Source organism: Cibotium barometz, chromosome 48 (assembly GCF_041138505.1).
Source record: "Cibotium barometz isolate CiBa-2024 chromosome 48, ASM4113850v1, whole genome shotgun sequence".
Lineage (NCBI taxonomy): Eukaryota > Viridiplantae > Streptophyta > Polypodiopsida > Cyatheales > Cibotiaceae > Cibotium > Cibotium barometz.
In genome coordinates this window covers 27281960-27304123 of record NC_141093.1, presented here as the reverse complement: position 1 = coordinate 27304123, position 22164 = coordinate 27281960, and the positions used below count along the sequence as shown (strand labels likewise).

Sequence of the window (22164 nt, the reverse complement as noted above, 5' to 3'; positions counted from 1 at the left end):
AACACGGGAGCGCAAAAAGGAAACAGCCCACGAAAAAATTCACAGCATCTAATAAAAAATAAAAATAAACATTTTAAGCTTATAAAGCTTTTAGCTAATATAATTGGGGTCTGAAAATTCCTTCCCCCCCTAAATTCGCAGCGCCGCTCGGCGTCGCCGGCCGGATGGAGACAGGAGTGCGCAGCCGCCCGGGTATGAAGGAGGGAGAGAGAGAGAGAGAGAGAGAGAAGAAAGATCAATTTCAATTTTTTTTTTCTCTCAGAGATCTTATTTCTCTATAAATTAGCTCTTGGTGAATTATACACCATCCATTAGATTGCTTCCTCCCTCAATGGTTTAGCAATTTGAAAGCTAAGCAGGATTGGCTATCAATTTTGAAACCCATCCATATAGACAGATTAGGAAGAGGATTAGTGAAGAGAAAGGTGGTTTTATGGTTTTGGGAAACCCACTAATGGTTTTTTACCTAGTTTTACCGTTTGGGCAAAAGATTGATGGAGATTGATTACCCAATAGTTAAAAACTAGCTTTATTTCATCCATACATAAACAAAAACAAGCTTTATTTCATCCATACATAAACAAAAATGCCTAAACGTGTTCTTCTTTAATTTGAATTCAAGAAAATTACCAAAATCACCTCTGTTTTTTTTTCTTTCACCTCTTTTGATCGCCTTCAAGAAAATTAAATTACACCAAAGCTCTGATACCACTGAAACGGGACCCTTTAATCTTCTTGAAGAGAATAATCAAAAACTTATAAAATATATCAAATATTAAAACAACTACTTGAATTAAATTGAACATTAAAGCATATAACAAAACATAAGGCAAGAGAAAGAAAAACATCACCATCAACACAATCAACACAACACTGGGTGCAATCTTCCCCCCCCTTGTGCGTGGCCTTCCCCACACAAGGGTATTTAATTAGCTTTTCAAAAAATAGGCCATAGCCCCCAAAATATACAAAATGTGTTTTTAGAGAGCACGGCACTCTTCTTTTACAAAAATAGAGTGTCTAATATTGGGACTAGGGTAAAGCCATAGGCTTTAATAAATTCCACATTATAAATGTATCTTTCCTAAAGTTCATAATGGAAAAATCATTTGCTAAGGTTACAAGCTATGCTTGTAAAAGTAAATATGATGCTCATAAGAAACATTCTCCTCGACATTAATCATCAATCCTCATAATCTTCTTGACCTGAAAATATAAGCCTAATTAATAATTAAATTAATCTCACAAATATTAAACAGGCACAAACCATAACCAACTCATGACTACCAGGCGTAAGTACTTCCAGGAATCACCCTGCCAATACAAACCTAACCGAAATATGATGCTCATAAGAAACATTCTCCTCGACATTAATCATCAATCCTCATAATCTTCTTGACCTGAAAATATAAGCCTAATTAATAATTAAATTAATCTCACAAATATTAAACAGACACAAACCATAACCAACTCATGACTACCAGGCGTAAGTACTTCCAGGAATCACCCTGCCAATACAAACCTAACCGAAATAATCATAGACGGCCCCAAGCATACGTCATATACCGTACGTATTAATATTTACAGTGGTGTCACCCACGATATTAACCTAGCCAGCATGACGCAAGAGTGACCTAGGCGTCCCCAAATTACTCAAGAGGGGAAAATAATATTCTTAAAGAGGACTTAAAATATATTCTCATTACAGAAGTACCATATCGAATCCAATAAGATTGGGGTTCTAAAACTAACAAAAAGGCTTAAAGGCACAAATATATAGATTGTAGGAACAAACAAAAAAATATTAAAGGAGCATAAAGATATGGGGGGAGCACCCTTTTCTGCATGTCCGTGAGATGTCCGTACAATACTCGAGTAGGCGGGGCAAAGTCTCGCGAGGTACCCATTCAGCAGAAGACTCCCCGCCAATTCGGTTGATCCCAATGTTACTTAAGTAGAAGATAATGCAAAATTAGCAAAAGTTCAAGCAACTCGTAAAGAAGAAAGTGGGTAGTCTATCATGAACACAAAGCCCTCATCAATAAGAATTTTGTATAACCAAACCAAAACCCAAAAGAAAACTAGATAACTTATAGCTAAGGTGAATATATATGATGCTTAGCATCATGGCTCTACTAATTGATTAGTATGTTTATACTGTTTGATTTAATCCAAAAGCTAAGGTTCGAGCTGTACCTTGCTAATTCTAGTGAGCCCTACTCACAACTAGCATATATGTGTAGCAAAACCCATGAACATAGATGATTCATTTCAAAGATAGATTGAAAATAACGTATCTATAAAGAGGAATTGATTGATTAGCCATCATTGAAAGGTTGTCCCTACCAGTTAACGAAGAGAACACCAAGAAAGGAAAGGTCTTAGGCTCAGTCCCTATGGTCTGTTAAACTATCGAACTATCCATGTTTATTTCTTACTTTTTGGGAAAATATATATATTGGGAAGACACATTGCAAATGGCATTTTGCAACTTGTTTATTAAATCTCTTAGTATTTTCCACACATGAAAAAATGAAAAAAATGAGAGGTCTTTTGAGGTCCAATTATACACTGCCTAACCACCATTGTTTATATCCCTTTGGGCAGGGGACAGTGTGTATCTGCGAGTCCACACAAAGATGCACTCTCTGCAAGTCCACACAGGCGCGCTGTCTGGAGATACCTCCCTCTCTCTCTCTCTCTCTCTCTCTCTCTCTCTCCCCGGTGTAGTGGATAGAAGCACCCTCAAAGAAGCTTTCTTTCTCTTCCTGCTTTTTCATCAAAGAAGCCAATGGCAGATGGTTCCGTGTCGGACAGGAAGAGGAGTCGCCTGCAAGCCCTAGAACGCCGCCTCTCCTCCTCCTCTCCACCGCCTTCCAAGAAGATCGCCACCGCAACCGCCCTGGCATCGCCTTCCTCGCAGCGTCGCCCCAATTCTACTGCAAAGCCCCCCAGTAAGCGCTTTTTTTTTTTCTGTTCAATTCCTTTCAATTTTCTTAGCACTACATATTATATGCTATGTAGTGCTAAACCCACTCTTATCTTTTAGCATAGAATATCACTGAAATGTTACATGCCACTCTAGCACTGCAGCGTGTGGGGGTTTCAGCTCATGCTCCCTTTTGGATAGCACGGTACCTGGGCAAGAGCCCTCCTACATGCCCCCCTTTTGGATAGCTTGGTATGGTAAGTCACCAAGACATGCTCCCTTGGTATGATAGCCATTGGGGCAACGGCCCACAGACACCTTGCTTATTTGACTTGAGTTTTCACCTTGTTACTGGTGCAGCCCCCCTCATGCCCATTTTGAAGTGTTTTGGCAATTTCTCCATTTTGTAGTGTTTTGGAGTTTTTCCATGTCACTTTTTGCTTAACTATAGTTAGTGAGAGAAGATAAGATAGTTAATGATGATTAACAAAACGTGATTTTTCTGATGCAATTGATAGGTTGCAAATTCTCATCTACCATAGCTTGTTGTCTTGAGTGCAGTAGCTGCAGGGGATTTTCAGGGTCCCATTTATGCGAAGCTCACCAAACTTGCACTTGATGGTCCAGTTGCATCTCAATTGCAGGTATTGCTAGCTCTACATTTTTTCTTTGTGAAATTTATTCACATGCACATACCTTGAGTAGCACAACATTCACCTTCACAAAGAGGTATTTAAGCACAACATCAGGCACTAAATCACACCAAGGATGGATGAAGTGGAGTAAAGCATCTTGTAGACACTCATGTTATTAGGAATCTAAAGGTGGCTTTGAATGCAATTTCCGTGGTTGATGAAGGAAGTCTATGCAATCTAGATGCTCTGGCAAGATCTAGTTTCTTGCTTAAGCTTATAAAAATGAAGAGTGTCAAGTCTTCATTCATCAGTTTTCAATGGAGGAGGATGGAGCATAAACCATACACTGTCTTTCAGGGAGGCACTATTCTCTCTCTCTCTCTCTCTCTCTCTCTCTCTCTCTTGTTCCATCTAGTCCATAGCTAATAAGACTGATGCCTTTTTTTGAATGTAGCTCTCTGCAGGGGAAAATGGTGGCAATGCCATCGATTCCATTATTCGTGAGCTTGTACAGGAGAGCGGGAAAGCTGTTAGAGATTTAGATGGTGTGCTAGATTCAAAGGTTCAAGATCGGGTCCTTCTTTTAGACAATCCAGCAGGGCATGGCAAAGCAGTTGAGAGGGCTAGAAGAAGGGCTAAACAAAGCCTTGCAGGACGTTCCAGAACTCACTTGTCAAAGCGTCAACAGAAGCTCATTGGATCGTATGATTTGCCTGCACAATATAGGAAGTGAGTCTCGCAGGTCTTTTAAAATCTCATGATTTCCATGACTTATGATTTAAAAGTTAGTGCAAGGTTTTAATGTGGAATATAAACTTTATAATGTTTTGTGTCTTTTTATTTTTTTCTGTTGAGATGTTTAGCTTAATTACAATGAGAGTGGCATAAGTGTAGCCAATGAGGAATGTTGATACATATTGCAAATGACACTGTCTGCCTTATGATTCCTTAATTGTGTAGAACACTCATGCCTTTGTGCCAGGGTTTTTGAAGATAGAAAGGAGTGCAGCGGAATCTTAAAGGAAGGGAGAAGAGATTGCACTCATTACTTTTGACTACACACAAGTTCTCTCTCATGAGGGAGAGAACACCATGTAATCTTGAGAACATGAGCTCCAAGAAGGTAGAAACCTGTTAATTGTGATTAGTAAACTGAACCTCCATTAGGGCTCATGAGTTATCCTTTATACTAGCCCCATGTTTTCACACTTCATAATCCCTTGGCCTTCATACTTGTATGGCCTTATGACTATGGCCTTGGGCCCATACAAGCTTAATCCATAAACTAGATTATGTACATGGACATTAATCCCCACCGGTGAGGGCAAAAGGATGGAAGGACCGGATAGATATCATAGTTGTCACGGTACGAAAATACGATACCGTACGGGAATATTTGGTACGATATGAAATTTTGGGATACCGTACGATAAAATACGGTTTTTTTAATTAAAGAACACCTACAAACATAGACATTTTCAATTTGGAAGGGTAGAGTCTAGAGAAGTTGTTTCAAACCAAAATATCATTAAAAACAACTAAACAAGTTTGAAGTGACAAACAAAAGTACATAAAGTATAGAGGTGCGATGCGATCATGCGCGCTAGGCGCGAGTACAAAAAGAGAGGCTAGAGCCAAGGCCCAAGGAGAGACTAGACAAAGGCATCACTATCAGAGCTCTCGTTGAAATCATCCTCATGAGAAGAGGACACATCAGTGGCCTCGCCGAAGTCGCCATCGCTAAGAAGGTTGCCCTCATCATCGAACTCGGGCTCTCTAAGCTCATGTGAGAAGCCAAAGGGAGCATCCTCATCTGCAAGAGGGAGTGTGGAGCTACCCGATCCACGCCGCACATAGGTATGCACTGTGTCCCTGGAAGCACCACGAACCGTGCATCCACGGCTTCCTACTTGCACTCCTCTGCCACTACCTCCACGCCCACGACGAGTGCGAGTAGGTCGTCGATCAAACGACTCGAGCTCTCGATAGATCTCTGCATAGATCCTCTCCTCCTCCTCATCCTGCACTTTGTTTACACTCTCAAGAGTGCCCCCTGTGAGCTTGAATGCATCCACATTCACCTACATTGTACAATGATCAAGTGACAAGCAATGTATTAGAATTTGGTTCCAAATTTCAATAAACATTGAAGTTTGAAATTTGAATGCTTATAACTTATAACTTATAACTTATACCCGTCTCGCCGATTCCATCTTTTGCATTGCGCGCACCATGCGCAAGTTAGCGCGGCAATACACTAGCCACTCTAACTGTTGCATGCTCAAGCGATTACGTAACTTCGTGTGTACAAGTGAGTAGGAACTCCAGTTCCTCTCACAAGCACTTGAAGAGCAATCCTGAGCTAGGATTACGTAACTTCGTGTGTACAAGTGTCACCATTTGGCCACCCAAATGGTTCACTCTTGCTTTCACACTATGTACATATTGGATTGGTGTCCATGGCTTATGGAATATGCCTATGCAGGTGATTGACACGTGTCATGCTGTATAGTTGGATATGATATTCCGCTGGGACTTGATGTTATCATGCCCGGAATATCTGGAGGACTTGGCTTTCCGCTGGGACTTGTGCCTTTGTGTACATGCCCGAAAACGCCTGGAGGACTTGGCTTTCCGTTGGGACTTGTGCCTTTGTCTACATGCCCGGAAACGCCTGGAGGATTGGCTTTCCACTGGGTCTGGTATCGCATATACTTGCCTGGAAACGCCTGGTCTTATATGGTTTCATGAACGGAAATTGCTCATGCCAATGCAGCATTGCATGGCATCTTTATGTGCTTGCCTGCAAATGAAATTGCATGCTGTTTTCAAGCCTGCATGACCTATGTGTAGTTCCGGGCTAGGGGACGCCCGCCCGTGAACCGTGCGTGTGAAACTGTCTGCTGACATGGTTGTGTGGCATGTGAACAGGTGGTAAGTATTACCCAATCTAGGCTCAAATAGCCCTTAGGACTTAGCCAATATTTATAAGTGAGTGCGTTCCCACTTCATTAAAGTTTGGGCGCCCAAAAGTCACTTATAAATTATGACCGCTTCCAAGTTCACACTCACTGAAGTCCCGAGGCGGACAAGACTCAATGTCCAGGACCTGATCCTCCCTTTTTACTCATAAATGGGCATCTCCCCATGTCCCTTCACCTGATTGGACCCCAATTCACTTACTTATTAAGAGAAATTCGTGTTTTCTCTTCATGAGGATTTTTGGAGGCTGAAAACTCTGTTTTTCCACCATTTCTCTCCATTTCCAAGCTCTCCATAGCCATACCCAACTTGCTAGGGTGTTTTCCAAGCTTCCAAGAGTGTTTCCAAGTGCTAATCACTCTCCTACTCACTCCCAATGACTGAAATTCAGCAAAACAGCTCTCATTTTTGCTGTAATTTCTGGTCTTTTTGCTGAAAACCCTAATTTCAGCCTTCCTTTCTCAAGTTGAACCATAGGGGAAGCTTTCCCAAGGTTCCCTTCATCCTCTTGAAGACTTTTGTCGCGAAGGATTGCGGCAAATCGAAGATATCAACACTTCTAAAGCTTCCAACGCGAAGGCTTCCGCATGCAACAACTTCTATGAAGACTGGTAAGGTAATTGGACAATGTATTGTCATTACTTACTCAGTAGAAGGGCAGGTCTCCTTGTTTAGCCGCCTTGTGTAGTATTTCTCATGTCCTATGTGCTCTTGAAGATGTTGCTACCTTGCTTGGTAGAACATAGAGCCAATGGTAGAGAATATGGGCACTGAAGTCGGGCCAGACATCAAGGCAGCTCCTTGGTGATCTACATCGACATACCATTGTTTTCTAAATGCTGAATTTCATATGCATTGGCATGGAGGATTTGGCAATGGATGCCCGTGAAGCTATGTATTGAATTTCTCCAATAGTAATACAATTTACTCAAGGGAGGGGTCGGCCGTTCCGGCTCATTGTGTGCCTCTTGTCAATTCAGCAATTTACTTCTTGTATTTGAGCAAGTGTCCTTCAAATCTTAGTGTATTTAAGTGTATTGATTAGCATTATGTTCAACCAAGTTACATTGGTATCAGAGCATACGGTTCTCTTTCACTTCTATCGTGAGAGACGATCACCGTGAACACTAGCTATCTCTACACTTAGAACATTATGGACAGCCATACAATGAATGTTGGAGATGCTAATACAAGAGGCAGGGACAATGAAATGCATGCCTCCAATGCTTTACAGGATGAGCAAACTCATGTGGTGCACAATAGGGAACATGAATATGTGGGATAGCCGTCCCGTGGCAAAGAGAAGATGCAAGAAGAAGAGTCCATAGTCTTGAGGGCTGAACTTACTCGTGTGCAGGCTCTTCTCCATGCACAACAAGAAGAATTGAATCTCTATCGCCGCGAGGATCCATTGGTGCATGATCGTTTGAAGGCCAAGAAAGCTGAATCTTATATGGATCATGCAATGGCAATGATTGCTCAAGAGTTGCACATGCAACCGAGGGATGCAGCACGTGCATACTTGGCTCGTACCGAGGATGCCTATGCAGAAAAGGCAACCATCCCACATGTCTTGGAATCCCCACAAGTGCCCGAACACGAAGTTATGTCTAAGAGGATGAATTTCCATGCTATGGGAGAGGAACAATCAGTGACTTCACGCCATGCAGGAATATCTCATGTAGCCCATGAAGGATACAATGTTTATGGCAGTGGTCAAAATGTATGTCAAATGCCATTGCCGGCTGAAAATTTTCATGCACAACAAATGCAACATGGGCTGCAATTTTCTGTTGGTGCAGGTATTCCGCGTATCTCTCATGCCACTCATGCCTTCGAGTGTGCTCGTGAGGGAGAAGCTATGGCTGAAAATGTATCAATGCATGTTGAGGGGCCAGCCATGCCTCATGCTTACAGGGCACATGTATCTATGCCTTATGCATCACCTTTTGGTCCAAAAATGATGCCAATTACAGGGACTGTCCCAATGGACAAACATGGGGGAAAACATGTTGAGATGCACACACATGCATCAAAGTCTCGTGACTTCAAAGCCGGAGACAAATCTGTGAAGTTTGACACATATCATGGGGAATATGATGCATCAAAGGCACTTGCTTTTATTGCCCAGTTTGATATTGCTTTCAGTGATGAGGATTTCACTCAGAAATCCATGATCCGGCATGTAAGCATGTTCATGAAAGGCACTGCTGCCCATTGGTGGCTCACGGAGAAGCTCTCACCGAATCCTGTTAGATCATGGGAAGAATTCAAGGAGAGGTTCTATGCTCAATTCTTGCCTCCCAATGCATTGAATGAGATAACAATGAAGTGGGATTGGGTAAAGCAAAATGAGGGGGAATCGGTAAATGCATATGTACAAAAGTTTTGGAAAGTGCTTTTGGAGGTGTCTCCATTTATGCATGTCACCGAGGCGGAAAGGAAGAGAAGGTTTCAATCGGGATTGCAACCCGTGTACAAAGCGGGATTACAAATGTATCTTGGTCATACCTTACACCAATTAATCGCAGCCGCCACCGCCACCGAGCAATTGGAACTCAAATTGAGTCGATCCAATAAGGCTAAACCCTCATTTCAAGGCAAAGAGAGGGCTGTCCAAAACCTGCAAAATGATGGACAGCCACCTAAAAGGGACCAAAACCAAGCCAAATCAGGTCCAAAAGCTGAAAATAAGTTTGCTAACAAGCGTCCTTATAAGCCGGCAAACTTTGGTCTTAGTGCTGAGAAGAAGGAGCAACATATGCGTGAAGGCAAATGCTTTACTTGTGGCAGCACTGAGCACATGGCAAAAGCATGCTCAAATAAGAAGAACAAAGCTGAAAATGCTAATGTACCGAAGCCTAATGTGCATATGGTTCCGGATGTGCAGGGCAACACTTCACATGATAGCAAAGATAGGGTTGTATGTAAAGCTTGGGGACAGCTCAAAGATCAGCCCGCTTTGTTCATGTTTGATGATTGTGCATCTGAAAATTTCATATCCACTCAGATGGCAGCTGCTTTGGGTATTGAAGTGGAGGACATGGGTCCTCAAATTGAAGCAGGGGCTGCCTTGGTTGGTAGAGAAGTGCAGGTCATGCCTATTTTTGGCAAGTTGCGCATACACATTCAAGGCTATGTGGATCATGAGGATTTTCTTGTGGCGCCTTTGAATGGTTGTGATGTATTGCTTGGAAAGCCTTGGCATACACGTATTGATCCGTGCAAGGCTTACAAGACTAACAGGATCACCTTCATACATAAAGGCCGAGAACATGTAATTGATGCTGGTGAAGAGGGTGATACCATTCCCCTTGTATCTCATGTACAAATTAAGAAAGTAATGAAAAAGAGTATTTTTGCGTACTTGATTTTTGTACGAGATCCTATTGAGAAAACTAATGTACATGTAAACACTCTTTGTAATGATAGGCTGAAATTTTTGCAAGAGCACAATGATTGTTTTGCTGATGAGTTACCAAATGAGTTACCACCTGTACGACCGGAAGATCATCGCATTGATCTTGTGCCGGGTAGCTCACCACCTAATAGGCCAGCCTATCGTGTAAGTGCATCCCAAAAAGAGGAGATCATGAAGCAAGTGAATGAGCTTCTTGAGAAGGGTTTGGTTCAGCCAAGCTCTTCTCCATATTGTTCACCCGTCCTCTTGGTTCAAAAGAAGGATGGATCCTTTCGTATGTGTGTGGATTATAGTATAGAGCTTTGAATAAGCTTACCATCAAGAATCGGTTTCCGATTCCACGCATAGACGACATCCTCGACAAGTTGGATGGATCGGCATGCTTTAGCCGAATTGATCTCAAGAGTGGATATCATCAAGTGCGTGTAGTGCCTCAGGATGTACACAAAACTGCTTTCAGGACAGCATTTGGGCTTTATGAGTATCTTGTTATGCCTTTTGGTCTTACAAATGCCCCGGCTACATTCAATAGAATGATGGATCGCATATTCCGTGGGTACAGGAAATTTACAGGTGTCTTCTTTGATGACATACTAGTCTTCTCGAGCTCATTTGGCTATTGTTTTTGAAGAGCTCCATAAGCATAAACTCTTCATAAATGCAAAGAAGAGTGAGTTCTTCTTGTCAGAGATACATTATCTTGGGCATATTGTGTCCAAAGATGGAGTGCGGATGGATCATGCAAAGATTGATGCAATTCGGAATTGGCCCGAATTGAGTTCAGTGCATGAGATCCGCAGTTTTCTTGGATTATGCTCTTACTACCGTAGGTTCATTCGGCACTTTGCATGGATTGCTTCTCCTTTGCATGATTTGACAAAGAAGAAGGCCGTGTTCAAATGGACTAATGTAGAGAGAGATGCATTCCTCAAATTGAAAGATGCAACTACTCATGGTCCAGTGTTGATCGTTCCGGATTTGCAAAAGCCTTTTTGTGTGGAATGTGATGCATCTGGAAATTGCATAGGGGCTGTCCTTAATCAAGAGGGACATGCTGTGGCTTATGAGAGTCGTAGATTGCATGATGCAGAGCTATCTCTTGGCATTTATGAGAAAGAGCTCTTGGCTGTAATTCATGCACTTACTATATGGAAACATTACCTTCTTGGGGCTGATTTCACTGTGAAGACAGATCACCAGAGTTTGAGATATTTTCTTACTCAAACTAAATTGTCAGAGAAGCATATGAGGATGGCCAATTTCCTCTCTATGTTTCATTTTCAGATCTTGCACACCCCGGGAAAGAAGAATGTAGTGGCCGATGCATTGTCACGAAAGCCGTATGTAGCAGCTATCTCGGTTGCCTCTCATGGGGACTTGTCTACCATGCGTGATTTGTATCATACGGATGCTGATTTTGCCACTATTTGGGCTGATTTGATGGCTGGTCATGCACATGCCTCATATGTGATCAAAGAGGGTTATCTCATGAAAGATAATTGCCTATGTGTGGTGTCTGACATGAGGCAAAAGGTTTTGGATGAGTGCCATGCTCCTCCATATGCTGGTCATAGAGGCATAATGCCTACTACGCACATGATTGAGCGGTATTTCTTTTGGCCAGGTATGCGGAAGGACATAGAGGCACATGTACGTGCATGTATCACCTGTCAAAAGGTCAAATTTGATAGGCAAAAGGCACCAGGTTTGCTTCAACCATTGCCTATTCCCACGCAGCCATGGGAAAGTATTACAATGGATTTCATTATGGACTTGCCACGTACCCAACAGGGTAATGATGCAATTTGGACAATTGTGGACAGGTTTAGCAAGCAAGCTCATTTCTTGCCGGTCAAAAAGACCATCAAAGCTGAGCATATGATTAAAATATATCTTGCACAAGTGTTCAAACATCATGGAATGCCGAAGTCCATTGTGGAGGATAGAGATCCCAGGACTACAAGTCTCTTTTGGCGGGCCTTATTTGATAATATGGGTACCAAATTGGACTTCTCATCAGCTTATCACCCTCAAACGGATGGGCAAAGTGAGGCTGCAAATTCAGCCGTGTTGGATCTCTTGAAATGTTATGTGGCGGATCAGAAGTCTTCTTGGGAGAAGTACTTACCGCTTGTGGAATTTGCATACAACAACACGGTGCATGCATCTACGGGAAAGGCCCCGTTTGAGATTGTTTATGGTAAGGTGGTTTTGCCACCCATCCTTCGCACAAAGGATGAGATATTTGCAGCTGATGAGTATGTAAGAGACTTGGATATTGCTTTTGCTTAGGTGCGGACAGCCATTGCAAGGTCACAAGACAAGCATAAAAAGGCTGCCGACAAGCATAGAAGGCAATTGGATGTTAAAGAGAATGATTGGGTATTGCTGAAATTTGAGAAAGCAAGACTTGCAAAGAGGCCTGGCAAAGAGGGTGCATATCCTAAGCTTGCAACTAGGTACTATGGACCTTTTCAAGTGATCGAGAAGATCAATGAAGTGGCTTTCAGATTGGCATTACCTAGTCATTGGCACATACACAATGCTTTTCATGTGAGTCTCCTTCGCAAGTATGTAGGGCCGGAGCCCAGTGAAATGGTCATTGAGGATCCACCAGAAGTGGATGAGCTTGAGGAGATCTTGCAGCCAGAGCAGATTGTGTATCACAAGGAATGCAAGCTTGCTGCAGGCAAAGTTGTGAGGCGTTACCTTGTGAAGTTTAAGAACTATCTTCCCATTGATGCTAAATGGGTAGATGAAGAGTTCTTCAAAGATTGCCCGCATGTGCTTCAGACATATTTGGATGCATTTCAGTTGCGGACAACTGTTTAGAAGCGGGGGGGAATGTCACCATTTGGCCACCCAAATGGTTCACTCTTGCTTTCACACTATGTACATATTGGATTGGTGTCCATGGCTTATGGAATATGCCTATGCAGGTGATTGACACGTGTCATGCTGTATAGTTGGATATGATATTCCGCTGGGACTTGATGTTATCATGCCCGGAATATCTGGAGGACTTGGCTTTCCGCTGGGACTTGTGCCTTTGTGTACATGCCCGGAAACGCCTGGAGGACTTGGCTTTCCCCGCTGGGACTTGTGCCTTTGTGTACATGCCCGGAAACGCCTGGAGGATTGGCTTTCCACTGGGTCTGGTATCGCATATACTTGCTTGGAAACGCCTGGTCTTATATGGTTTCATGAACGGAAATTGCTCATGCCAATGCTGCATTGCATAGCATCTTTATGTGCTTGCCTGCAAATGAAATTGCATGCTGTTCTCATGCCTGCATGACCTATGTGTAGTTCCGGGCTAGGGGTCGTCCGCCCGTGAACCGTGCGTGTGAAACTGTCTGCTGACATGGTTGTGTGGCATGTGAACAGGTGGTAAGTATTACCCAATCTAGGCTCAAATAGCCCTTAGGACTTAGCCAATATTTATAAGTGAGTGCGTTCCCACTTCATTAAAGTTTGGGCGCCCAAAAGTCACTTATAAATTATGACCGCTTCCAAGTTCACACTCACTGAAGTCCCGAGGCGGACAAGACTCAATGTCCAGGACCTGATCCTCCCTTTTTACTCATAAATGGGCATCTCCCCATGTCCCTTCACCTGAATGGACCCCAATTCACTTACTTATTAAGAGAAATTCGTGTTTTCTCTTCATGAGGATTTTTGGAGGCTGAAAACTCTGTTTTTCCACCATTTCTCTCCATTTCCAAGCTCTCCATAGCCATACCCAACTTGCTAGGGTGTTTTCCAAGCTTCCAAGAGTGTTTCCAAGTGCTAATCACTCTCCTACTCACTCCCAATGACTGAAATTCAGCAAAACAGCTCTCATTTTTGCTGTAATTTCTGGTCTTTTTGCTGAAAACCCTAATTTCAGCCTTCCTTTCTCAAGTTGAACCATAGGGGAAGCTTTCCCAAGGTTCCCTTCATCCTCTTGAAGACTTTTGTCGCGAAGGATTGCGGCAAATCGAAGATATCAACACTTCTAAAGCTTCCAACGCGAAGGCTTCCGCTTGCAACAACTTCTATGAAGACTGGTAAGGTAATTGGACAATGTATTGTCATTACTTACTCAGTAGAAGGGTAGGACTCCTTGTTTAGCCGCCCTGTGTAGTATTTCTCATGTCCTATGTGCTCTTGAAGATGTTGCTACCTTGCTTGGTAGAACATAGAGCCAATGGTAGAGAATATGGGCACTGAAGTCGGGCCGGGCATCAAGGCAGCTCCTTGGTGATCTACATCGACATACCATTGTTTTCTAAATGCTGAATTTCATATGCATTGGCATGGAGGATTTGGCAATGGATGCCCGTGAAGCTATGTATTGAATTTTTCCAATAGTAATACAATTTACTCAAGGGAGGGGTCGGCCGTTCCGGCTCATTGTGTGCCTCTTGTCAATTCAGCAATTTACTTCTTGTATTTGAGCAAGTGTCCTTCAAATCTTAGTGTATTTAAGTGTATTGATTAGCATTATGTTCAACCAAGTTACAACAAGTGAGTAGGAACTCCAGTTCCTCTCACAAGCACTTGAAGAGCAATCCTGAGCTAGGATTCTCAAAGCCACCTTTTGGAGGCTTGAGAGCGCATACCCAAATGTCTCCCACCAAAAGAGGGGCTTCGCAAGGGATTCCCTCTTCCAACAGGTAGTAGATGCAAACGCGGCTCCTCCCCTTTGGTCATTGTAGCTTATGAGCTCCTCAAGGAACTTCCCATGGCGATCCTCCGGCAATGCTTTGGGCAAGTAAGCATCTCGGGCTTCAAGTAGCTCCACGTTGGTGAAGAGGGCCGGTGGGCCAACATACCATCGCGCTTCTCCTTGTCGATGGAAGGAGAAGCGCGTAACTCTGCTATGGCCTCTCTCATGAAGTGAACAAGAAGGCCCATGGTGGCTCCCTCCATGTCAGTCATCCGCAATACCCTATAGAAGGGCGTGACCGCAATGACAATAGTGCGGACCGACTGCCAAAACTCCTCCTTTAGGCAAAGCCGTTGCATGGCTTTGGCCTCCGCCGATTCTCGCTCATCCCACTCATTCCACATTGTGGAGACCACTGTTTGGCGAAGGGAGGATTTCACATCGTGGAGGCGCTCCAAGAGGAGCCACATGTAGGCGAAGCGTGTAGATGAAGGCTTCTTCAATTCCAACTTGCTATGTTCGCGGAACATGGCAAGCACCTTCACCTTTGTGGTGAAGAAGGTGACAACAGAGATAGCTTCGGTCATTACTTCCTTCATCCACACTAACTTACCCATATCCTCCATGAGCAAGTCAATGCAATGGGAGGCACAAGGCGTCCATACTATGGAGGGATAGTCCTCCTCGAGCAACTTCCCCATCCGACGGCAATTTGAAGCGTTGTCGGTGATGACTTGCACCACGTTCTTCAATCCAACCTACATGTCACAATGCACATGAATGGATGCAATGAGCGTATGCGGTATGAGACTTGAGTCATGATATAGCCACATATGATCATATCACATATACTAAAGCCTAAACTTTAAAGACTTGAGTGCAATTTGAAAGTTGAAACTTACCTCCATGATGACTTGCTTGATATGGCGATATATGAATGCACCTGATGTTTTCCTCCTCGCCTTTCCGGAATCCACGCCCCGCACAAAGTATGTGCCAAGAGGGCAAGAGACAAGTATATTGATGATGCCTCTCTTCTTCCGGTCACTCCATCCGTCGGAGAGGATGCTACACCCATACTTGGACCATGCCGCCCGCACTGGATTGAGAGATCTATCGATTCTCTCCCTCTCATCCACAAGCCTCTTCGTGCACATGTCATGATAGGAGACGCCGGTCCATCCTTCACATGGGCCCACATTTGCAATGGCTTTCACCATTGACTTCCATTGATCTACCTTGAGCACATGGAATGAGAGATTGCACTCAATAATGGTGCGTGCAATCTCTATATCCGCTAGCCGTTGCCGTTCTCGGAGATGTGATAGAGAAGAAGAGAACCCCCCGGTGGCTTGGGCTAGAGTGGCTTGCCTCATGGGAGACTCAAGCCTTTGTCTCTTTGAGGAGGCGGAGGCGGCACCGATGGAGGTGGCACCGATGGAGGTGGCACCGATGGAGGCGGCGGGGGAGGATGTATCACAAGGCGGGGAAATGACCTCATCATCCGCCCTTGAGCTTCTACCACTATCATAGTGAGCACCCAATCCACCCTTGATCTTGTTGAAGATCTCATCGGATATAGCAAGGGGGACTTCCTTGCATGGCGCAACTTGCCCCCCCCACCTTTCCAAGATGTTGGAGAAGCCTAGTAACTCCACTTGTGTATTGTTTGCCACAATACTTACAAGTCCACCTATATGACTTGGACTTTCCATCGGCTTTCTCTACATGGATAGCATGCACATTGAAGGCTTCATTCTTCTCCCTTGTCATTGTAATAGAGAGAGAGAAGTTAGAAGATTCAAGAGATGGATAGGCTTGAGAGAGAGAGAGAGAGAGAGAGAGAGAGAGAGAGAGAGAGGCTTGAGAAAATGAGAGAGTGAGGCTTGAGTCTTGACTCTTGAGAGAGAGAGAGGCTTGAGAGAGGGCCTATGGAGGAGAGAGTGGCTTGAAAGTTGAGAGTTGAGAGAGAGAGAGAGGGGGGCTTGATGGTCACTTGAGCAAGACTCAAGAGAGGGGGGGGCTTGATGGTCACGACTCACTTGAGTAATGAGAGGCTAGAGCCTTGAGAGAAGCTTAGGGGGTGGGCATTTTATAAGCATGTAACACGTCCAATGGGCCAAGCAAACACATGGGCCACAAAGCAAGCCAAAAACGGCCAGCAAACGGCGAAAGAAACGGCGTAGGTGGCAGCGAAACGGCTATAAACGGCCATATCGTACCGTACGATATCGTACGAACCGTACCGTACGAACCATACCGTACGAACCTGTTCGTACGCGTACGAGAAACAACTATGGCAGATATGTACAAGAGCCCTCATATGAGAGGTGGCTGTGAGCAAAAAGAAGACCAGTGCAGAAGCAGAGACGGACGTTGGAGCTGAAGCACGGTTGATGACGAAGGCTCGCGTCGATATGAGGCAAAGCACTCCGAGGTGATAGTGGCAGTGGAAAAAAGGTAACGTCGATGACGAGGATGGTGGTGCAGTCTTTGATGACACGGGTGCTGCGTACCTGAAGCAGAGAGGGCTGCCGTCCCGAGTGGTGCAAGTGTTGGATATATCATCCAAATCCATTCAATGGTTGAAAGGGGCTATATAACCTTGACTTCTTTACTCAAGCCACATCCTCAAAAGGGCGCCTACATCAAAAATAGCCTAGAGGGAATATTGCTCATTTATGGCATACCCACATGGGGGAGATGGCATACCCACATGGGGAAGATGGCCTCTTATGCTTGTAAGACATCATAGGTGATGTCATGTGGTCATGTACTACTTGCCTATATAAGAGGCTTTTGCTAATGAAGAAGCAACTCGTGTATTTCCATGATAATGCCCAAGCTATGTCTCATTAGTGTCTTCTAATCCACTCTTAATCATGGTTCTAATCATGACCTAACCATGACTATAATCATGTTTGATCCTCCTTAGTTTTGTTAATCCACTCCTAATACCAACATTTGGTATCAGAGCCACGTTAATACAACCTCATCCCTCTCATTTGCCTCATCATTAGTGTTTAATTAGCTTAATCATAAGCTTATCCCTTCCTATTTCATAGCCTGAAATATAGGGCTGCCTTGGAGCATCCACAGCTCACAGTCGCCTCCACGAACTCGTACGGGATTCAAACCGTGCATTCTCAACATCATAAAGAAGCTGCAGCTCGGTGGAATTAGGCGGATTTTGCGCAGAGACGCCAGCATTGCAGACGAAACCGGCGCCAGTTTTTTTGGGGGAAATCAGTCCACCGATTGAACCAGTGCAAGATTCTCTAATTCGCCTTGGCTTTGGGGGTTTTCAATAGCTGCAAACACGCCTGTGCAGTCAGTTTCTTGAATGGTTTAGTGGTTTGGTGAAACCGATCCCGTCAAGTGGGAAAAACTCAGTTGGACACCTACACGTTTAATAGCACAACTTTAAAACCACAAATATGAAATGGACAACTTGAAACAACTTGAAATTTAAATGAACAGAAATGGAAAGATGGACACCAGCACTGGGGCCGGAACGGGCCGACCCCCCCCTCAATATATGATATATTTATTGGGAGTATTTAAAGAATACAATGCTCCATGGGTTCTGAGAACCAGATAATGTCCATGCACATATGAAAACAGTACTAAACAAATAGCTCGAATTTCGATGTAGAAGCTCGAAGCAGATTGACCACTAGTGTGGTCCAATCGCTACGGTCCTGTGCTTTCACTGGACTCCGCGGAGAGCACCACACTGGTGTTCCGAGACCACGCACAGACAGGCGCTCTCGTACTAACGCCTGGCTCTCCCGATCTCAGCACCTTTGGACCGAGGTTCGCCCATATAGCTTGGACAACCCGGCACCGAACGGGTGTAGGCCGAGCGGGACGAATCTTTTACCAGATTTAAACATTAAATGCTTTACTCAAATCTGAAAATCACTTACTTGTAGTTGGTTGATAAAAGACCAAGACTTGTGGAATGATGAAGCCACTCAGGTGATGCGAAGTCCTCCTTGTAGAATACCCGTGGAGATGATGTACCGCCAAAAAGGACACAGCCGCTTGCCGTGAAAGGAGGAATACCCACTTGCAAGGAAGGAGAGGCCACAGCATGTGAGCACACAAGCGCCTACAAGGGCAGCACCATATGGAGGCAGCCTCCTGGGGATGTAACGCAGCCTGTGTGGAAGGGAAGCGATCAGCTGTACAGCCGCCTGTGAGAAAAGGAACGCCTGTAGCAGCACATACGTAGCAATGCCCTGTGAAGATGGCTGGCCCACGTCTGAAAGCAATAGCAGCCGCCTGAAGGAGTGGTAAGCGCAGCCTGTTCTGCAGATTTCAACAGTCGCCTGGGGAAGTAGGCGCAGCAGCAACAGGGTCAGCCGCCTGTAGAGAGTCCACGCCTCAGAGCAGCAGCGTAGAGGTGCAGATTATAAGTGCCGCCTGCAGCAAGCTAGTCGCCAGCCGGAAGAGCAGCCAGCGCCGGTTGATGAAAAATCAACGCCAAAGAGAAAAGCGATTGCCTCCACGCTTGAATGAGGGAACTTTTTTTAATAAAATTAATGTGGAGATAACCTTAGTGTTGTCCATGCTTGCATGTGGGGGATTAGTGGGGGTAGGTGACCATGCCCACCCCCACACTCACTTAAAAGTGAGGCTCCCCACCTTGGCCCCAAAGTGGGTGCCCAAAGGGGGTGCCCACTTTTAAATAAGTGTGAACCCCTAACCTTATAAATCAAAGGGTTAGAATTTAATAACATTAAACAACAAGTACCATATACTTACCACCTGTTCACATGCACTGAAACTCGTCAGAATACAGAGCACACTTCACGACTCACTGGCAGGCGTCCCCGCTCAGTAAGTAACACGTCAAGCAGGCAAACACACGAATACATGTCATGCGAAAACAGTTTCAAGCATACAAAATATGTGTGCATGTGCAAAAAGTAACATGGACATATCTCCCGTTCATGGAACATGTACAAAATATCTGTCGGCACAAAACTGGCTCGACATAAAACATAAAAACCTGGTCTTCCTATGGAGTGACAGTCCCATAGGTAAGACAGTTCCAGGCACGAGTTTCCCTAGGTGTGACAGTCCCATAGGTAAAACACGGCACGAATACTGGCTCTTCCATGGCGTGACAGTCCCATGGATCGAACACAGTCCAGGTCATACACGGGTGGCACTGATCTGGCTCCCGTCCATACGACACCATCCTGCTAACACACGGGTGGCACCAGTCTGGCTCCCGTCCATGTCAGCAAAATACTGGCCTCTTCACATGAGACACCGGCCTGGCCTCAAGTGAACGAGACGCAAAAACTAGGAATGGACCAAATGGTCGGCCAATTGGTGACATCCCCCCGGGCTTCTAAAGAGTTGACCTCAACTTAAAAGCCTCAAGATATGCCTGCAACAATTGCGGATAATCTGCAAAATAATCTTCATTTACCCATTTGGCATCAATAGGCAAATAATTCTTAAACTTCACAAGGTATCTCCTGGAAAGCTTTCCTGCAGGTAGCTTTCTCTCCTTGTGAAAAACAATCTGTTCTGGCTGGAGGATCTCCTCAAGCTCTTCAATTTCTGGCGGATCTTCTGTGACAGACTCATCAGGATCTGGCCCCACATATTTCCGAAATAGACTCACATGAAAAGCATTGTGAATCTTCCAATGACTAGGTAGAGCAAGCCTGTAGGACACTTCATTGATTTTGTGAATCACCTTGAAGGGTCCATAATAGCAAGGAGAAAGCTTAGGATATGATCCTTCTCGTCCTGGCCTCTTCCGAAGCCTGGCCTCTCAAATTTCAGCAATACCCAATCACCTTCTTTGACTTCCATGTCCCTTCTATGCTTGTCAGCATTCTTTTTATGCTTATCCTGAGATCTCGCAATGGCTGTCCGCACCTGATCAAAGGCAACATCCAAGTCACGAACATATTCATCAGCTGCAAAAATCTCATCCTTGGTACGAAGGATGGGTGGCAAGACCACTCTGCCATAAATAATCTCAAACGGAGCCTTTCCTGTGGAAGCATGGATCGTATTGTTGTAGGCAAACTCAACAAGTGGAAGATACTTCTCCCATGCACTCTTTTGATCTGCCACATAACATTTCAACAAATCCAACACAGCTGAATTTGCAGCTTCACTTTGGCCATCCGTTTGGGGATGATAAGCTGATGAAAACTCAAGCTTAGTACCCATATTATCAAACAAAGCCCTCCAAAATAGGCTTGTAGTCCTGGGATCTCTATCCCCAACAATGGATTTAGGCATACCATGATGCTTGAAAATATTAGCAAGAAAAAGCTTTACCATATGATCAGCTTTAATGGTTTTCTTGACGGGCAAGAAGTGAGCTTGCTTGCTAAACCTGTCCACAATAGTCCAAATAGCATCATTCCCATGCTGGGATCTAGGCAAATCCATAATAAAATCCATCGTGATACTTTCCCAAGGTTGCGAGGGAATAGGCAATGGCTGAAGCAAACCTGGAGGCTTTTGCCTATCAAATTTCACCTTTTGGCAAGTAATACATGCACGCACATAAGCCTCAATGTCTTTACGCATGCTTGGCCAAAAGAAGTACCTCTGAATCATGCGAGTAGTAGGCATAATACCTCGATGACCAGCATATGGTGGAGCGTGACATTCGTCCATAACCTTTGGACGCAAATCCTTCACCACACATAGGTAATTATCCTTCATGAGATAACCCTCCTTGATAACATAAGAGGCATGTGAATGACCAGCCATCAAATCAGTCCATACATGGCAAAAATCAGCATCCAAATGATACAAATCTCTCATAGCAGATAGATCTCCATGAGAGGCCACTGAGACTACAGCAATATAAGGCCTCCTAGATAGTGCATCGGCCACCACATTTTTCTTTCCTGGAGTATGCACAATCTGAAAATGAAACATGGAAAGAAAATTCGCCATTCTCATCTGCTTCTCTGAAAGCTTGGTTTGAGATAGAAAGTATCTCAAGCTTTGATGATCTGTCTTGACTACAAATTCAGCCCCAAGAAGATAGTGTTTCCAAATCTTTAAGGCGTGAATTACAGCCAAGAGCTCTTTCTCATAGATATCCATATGAAGCTCAGCATCATGCAAACGACGGCTCTCGTATGCAACTGCATGCCCTTCTTGATTTAGGACAGCTCCTATGCAATCACCACAAGCATCACATTCAACCACGAATGACTTGTGCAAGTCAGGAACAATCAATACTGGACCACATATGATCGCATGCTTGAGCTGGGAGAAAGCATCCTGTTCCTTTGAAGTCCATTTAAAAACAGTTTTCTTCTTCGTGAGATCATGTAGAGGAGTGGCAATCATGGCGAAATGCCTTATGAAACGCCTGTAGTATGAACATAATCCCAGAAAACTACGTACTTGATGTACGTTTTGCAATTCGGGCCAATTCCGAATAGTCTCGATCTTTGCAGGATCCATTGTAACTCCATCTTTGGATACAATATGTCCCAGATAATGAATCTCTGAAAGGAAAAACTCACTTTTCTTGGCATTGACGAAA

At 44.2% G+C, this 22164-nt stretch overlaps 1 protein-coding gene across 3 annotated transcripts in view; it reads left to right on the top strand.

Annotated features, from left to right (window-relative positions):
• Nucleotides 1-2600: 2600 nt before the first annotated feature.
• The window catches only part of POP4 (ribonuclease P family protein), a 79273-nt gene continuing 59709 nt past the window's right edge, over nt 2601-22164 (top strand). Inside the window, exons 1-3 of one of the 3 annotated variants that reach the window (XM_086785677.1) lie at nt 2601-2954; nt 3491-3573; nt 4019-4293. In XM_086785677.1, the coding sequence (XP_086641803.1) occupies nt 2792-2954; nt 3491-3573; nt 4019-4293 (521 nt within the window). In that variant the 5' untranslated portion in view covers nt 2601-2791. The remainder of the gene's footprint in view (nt 2955-3490; nt 3574-4018; nt 4294-22164) is intronic. The other 2 variants (XR_015263940.1, XM_086785678.1) reach the window with 2 other exon arrangements.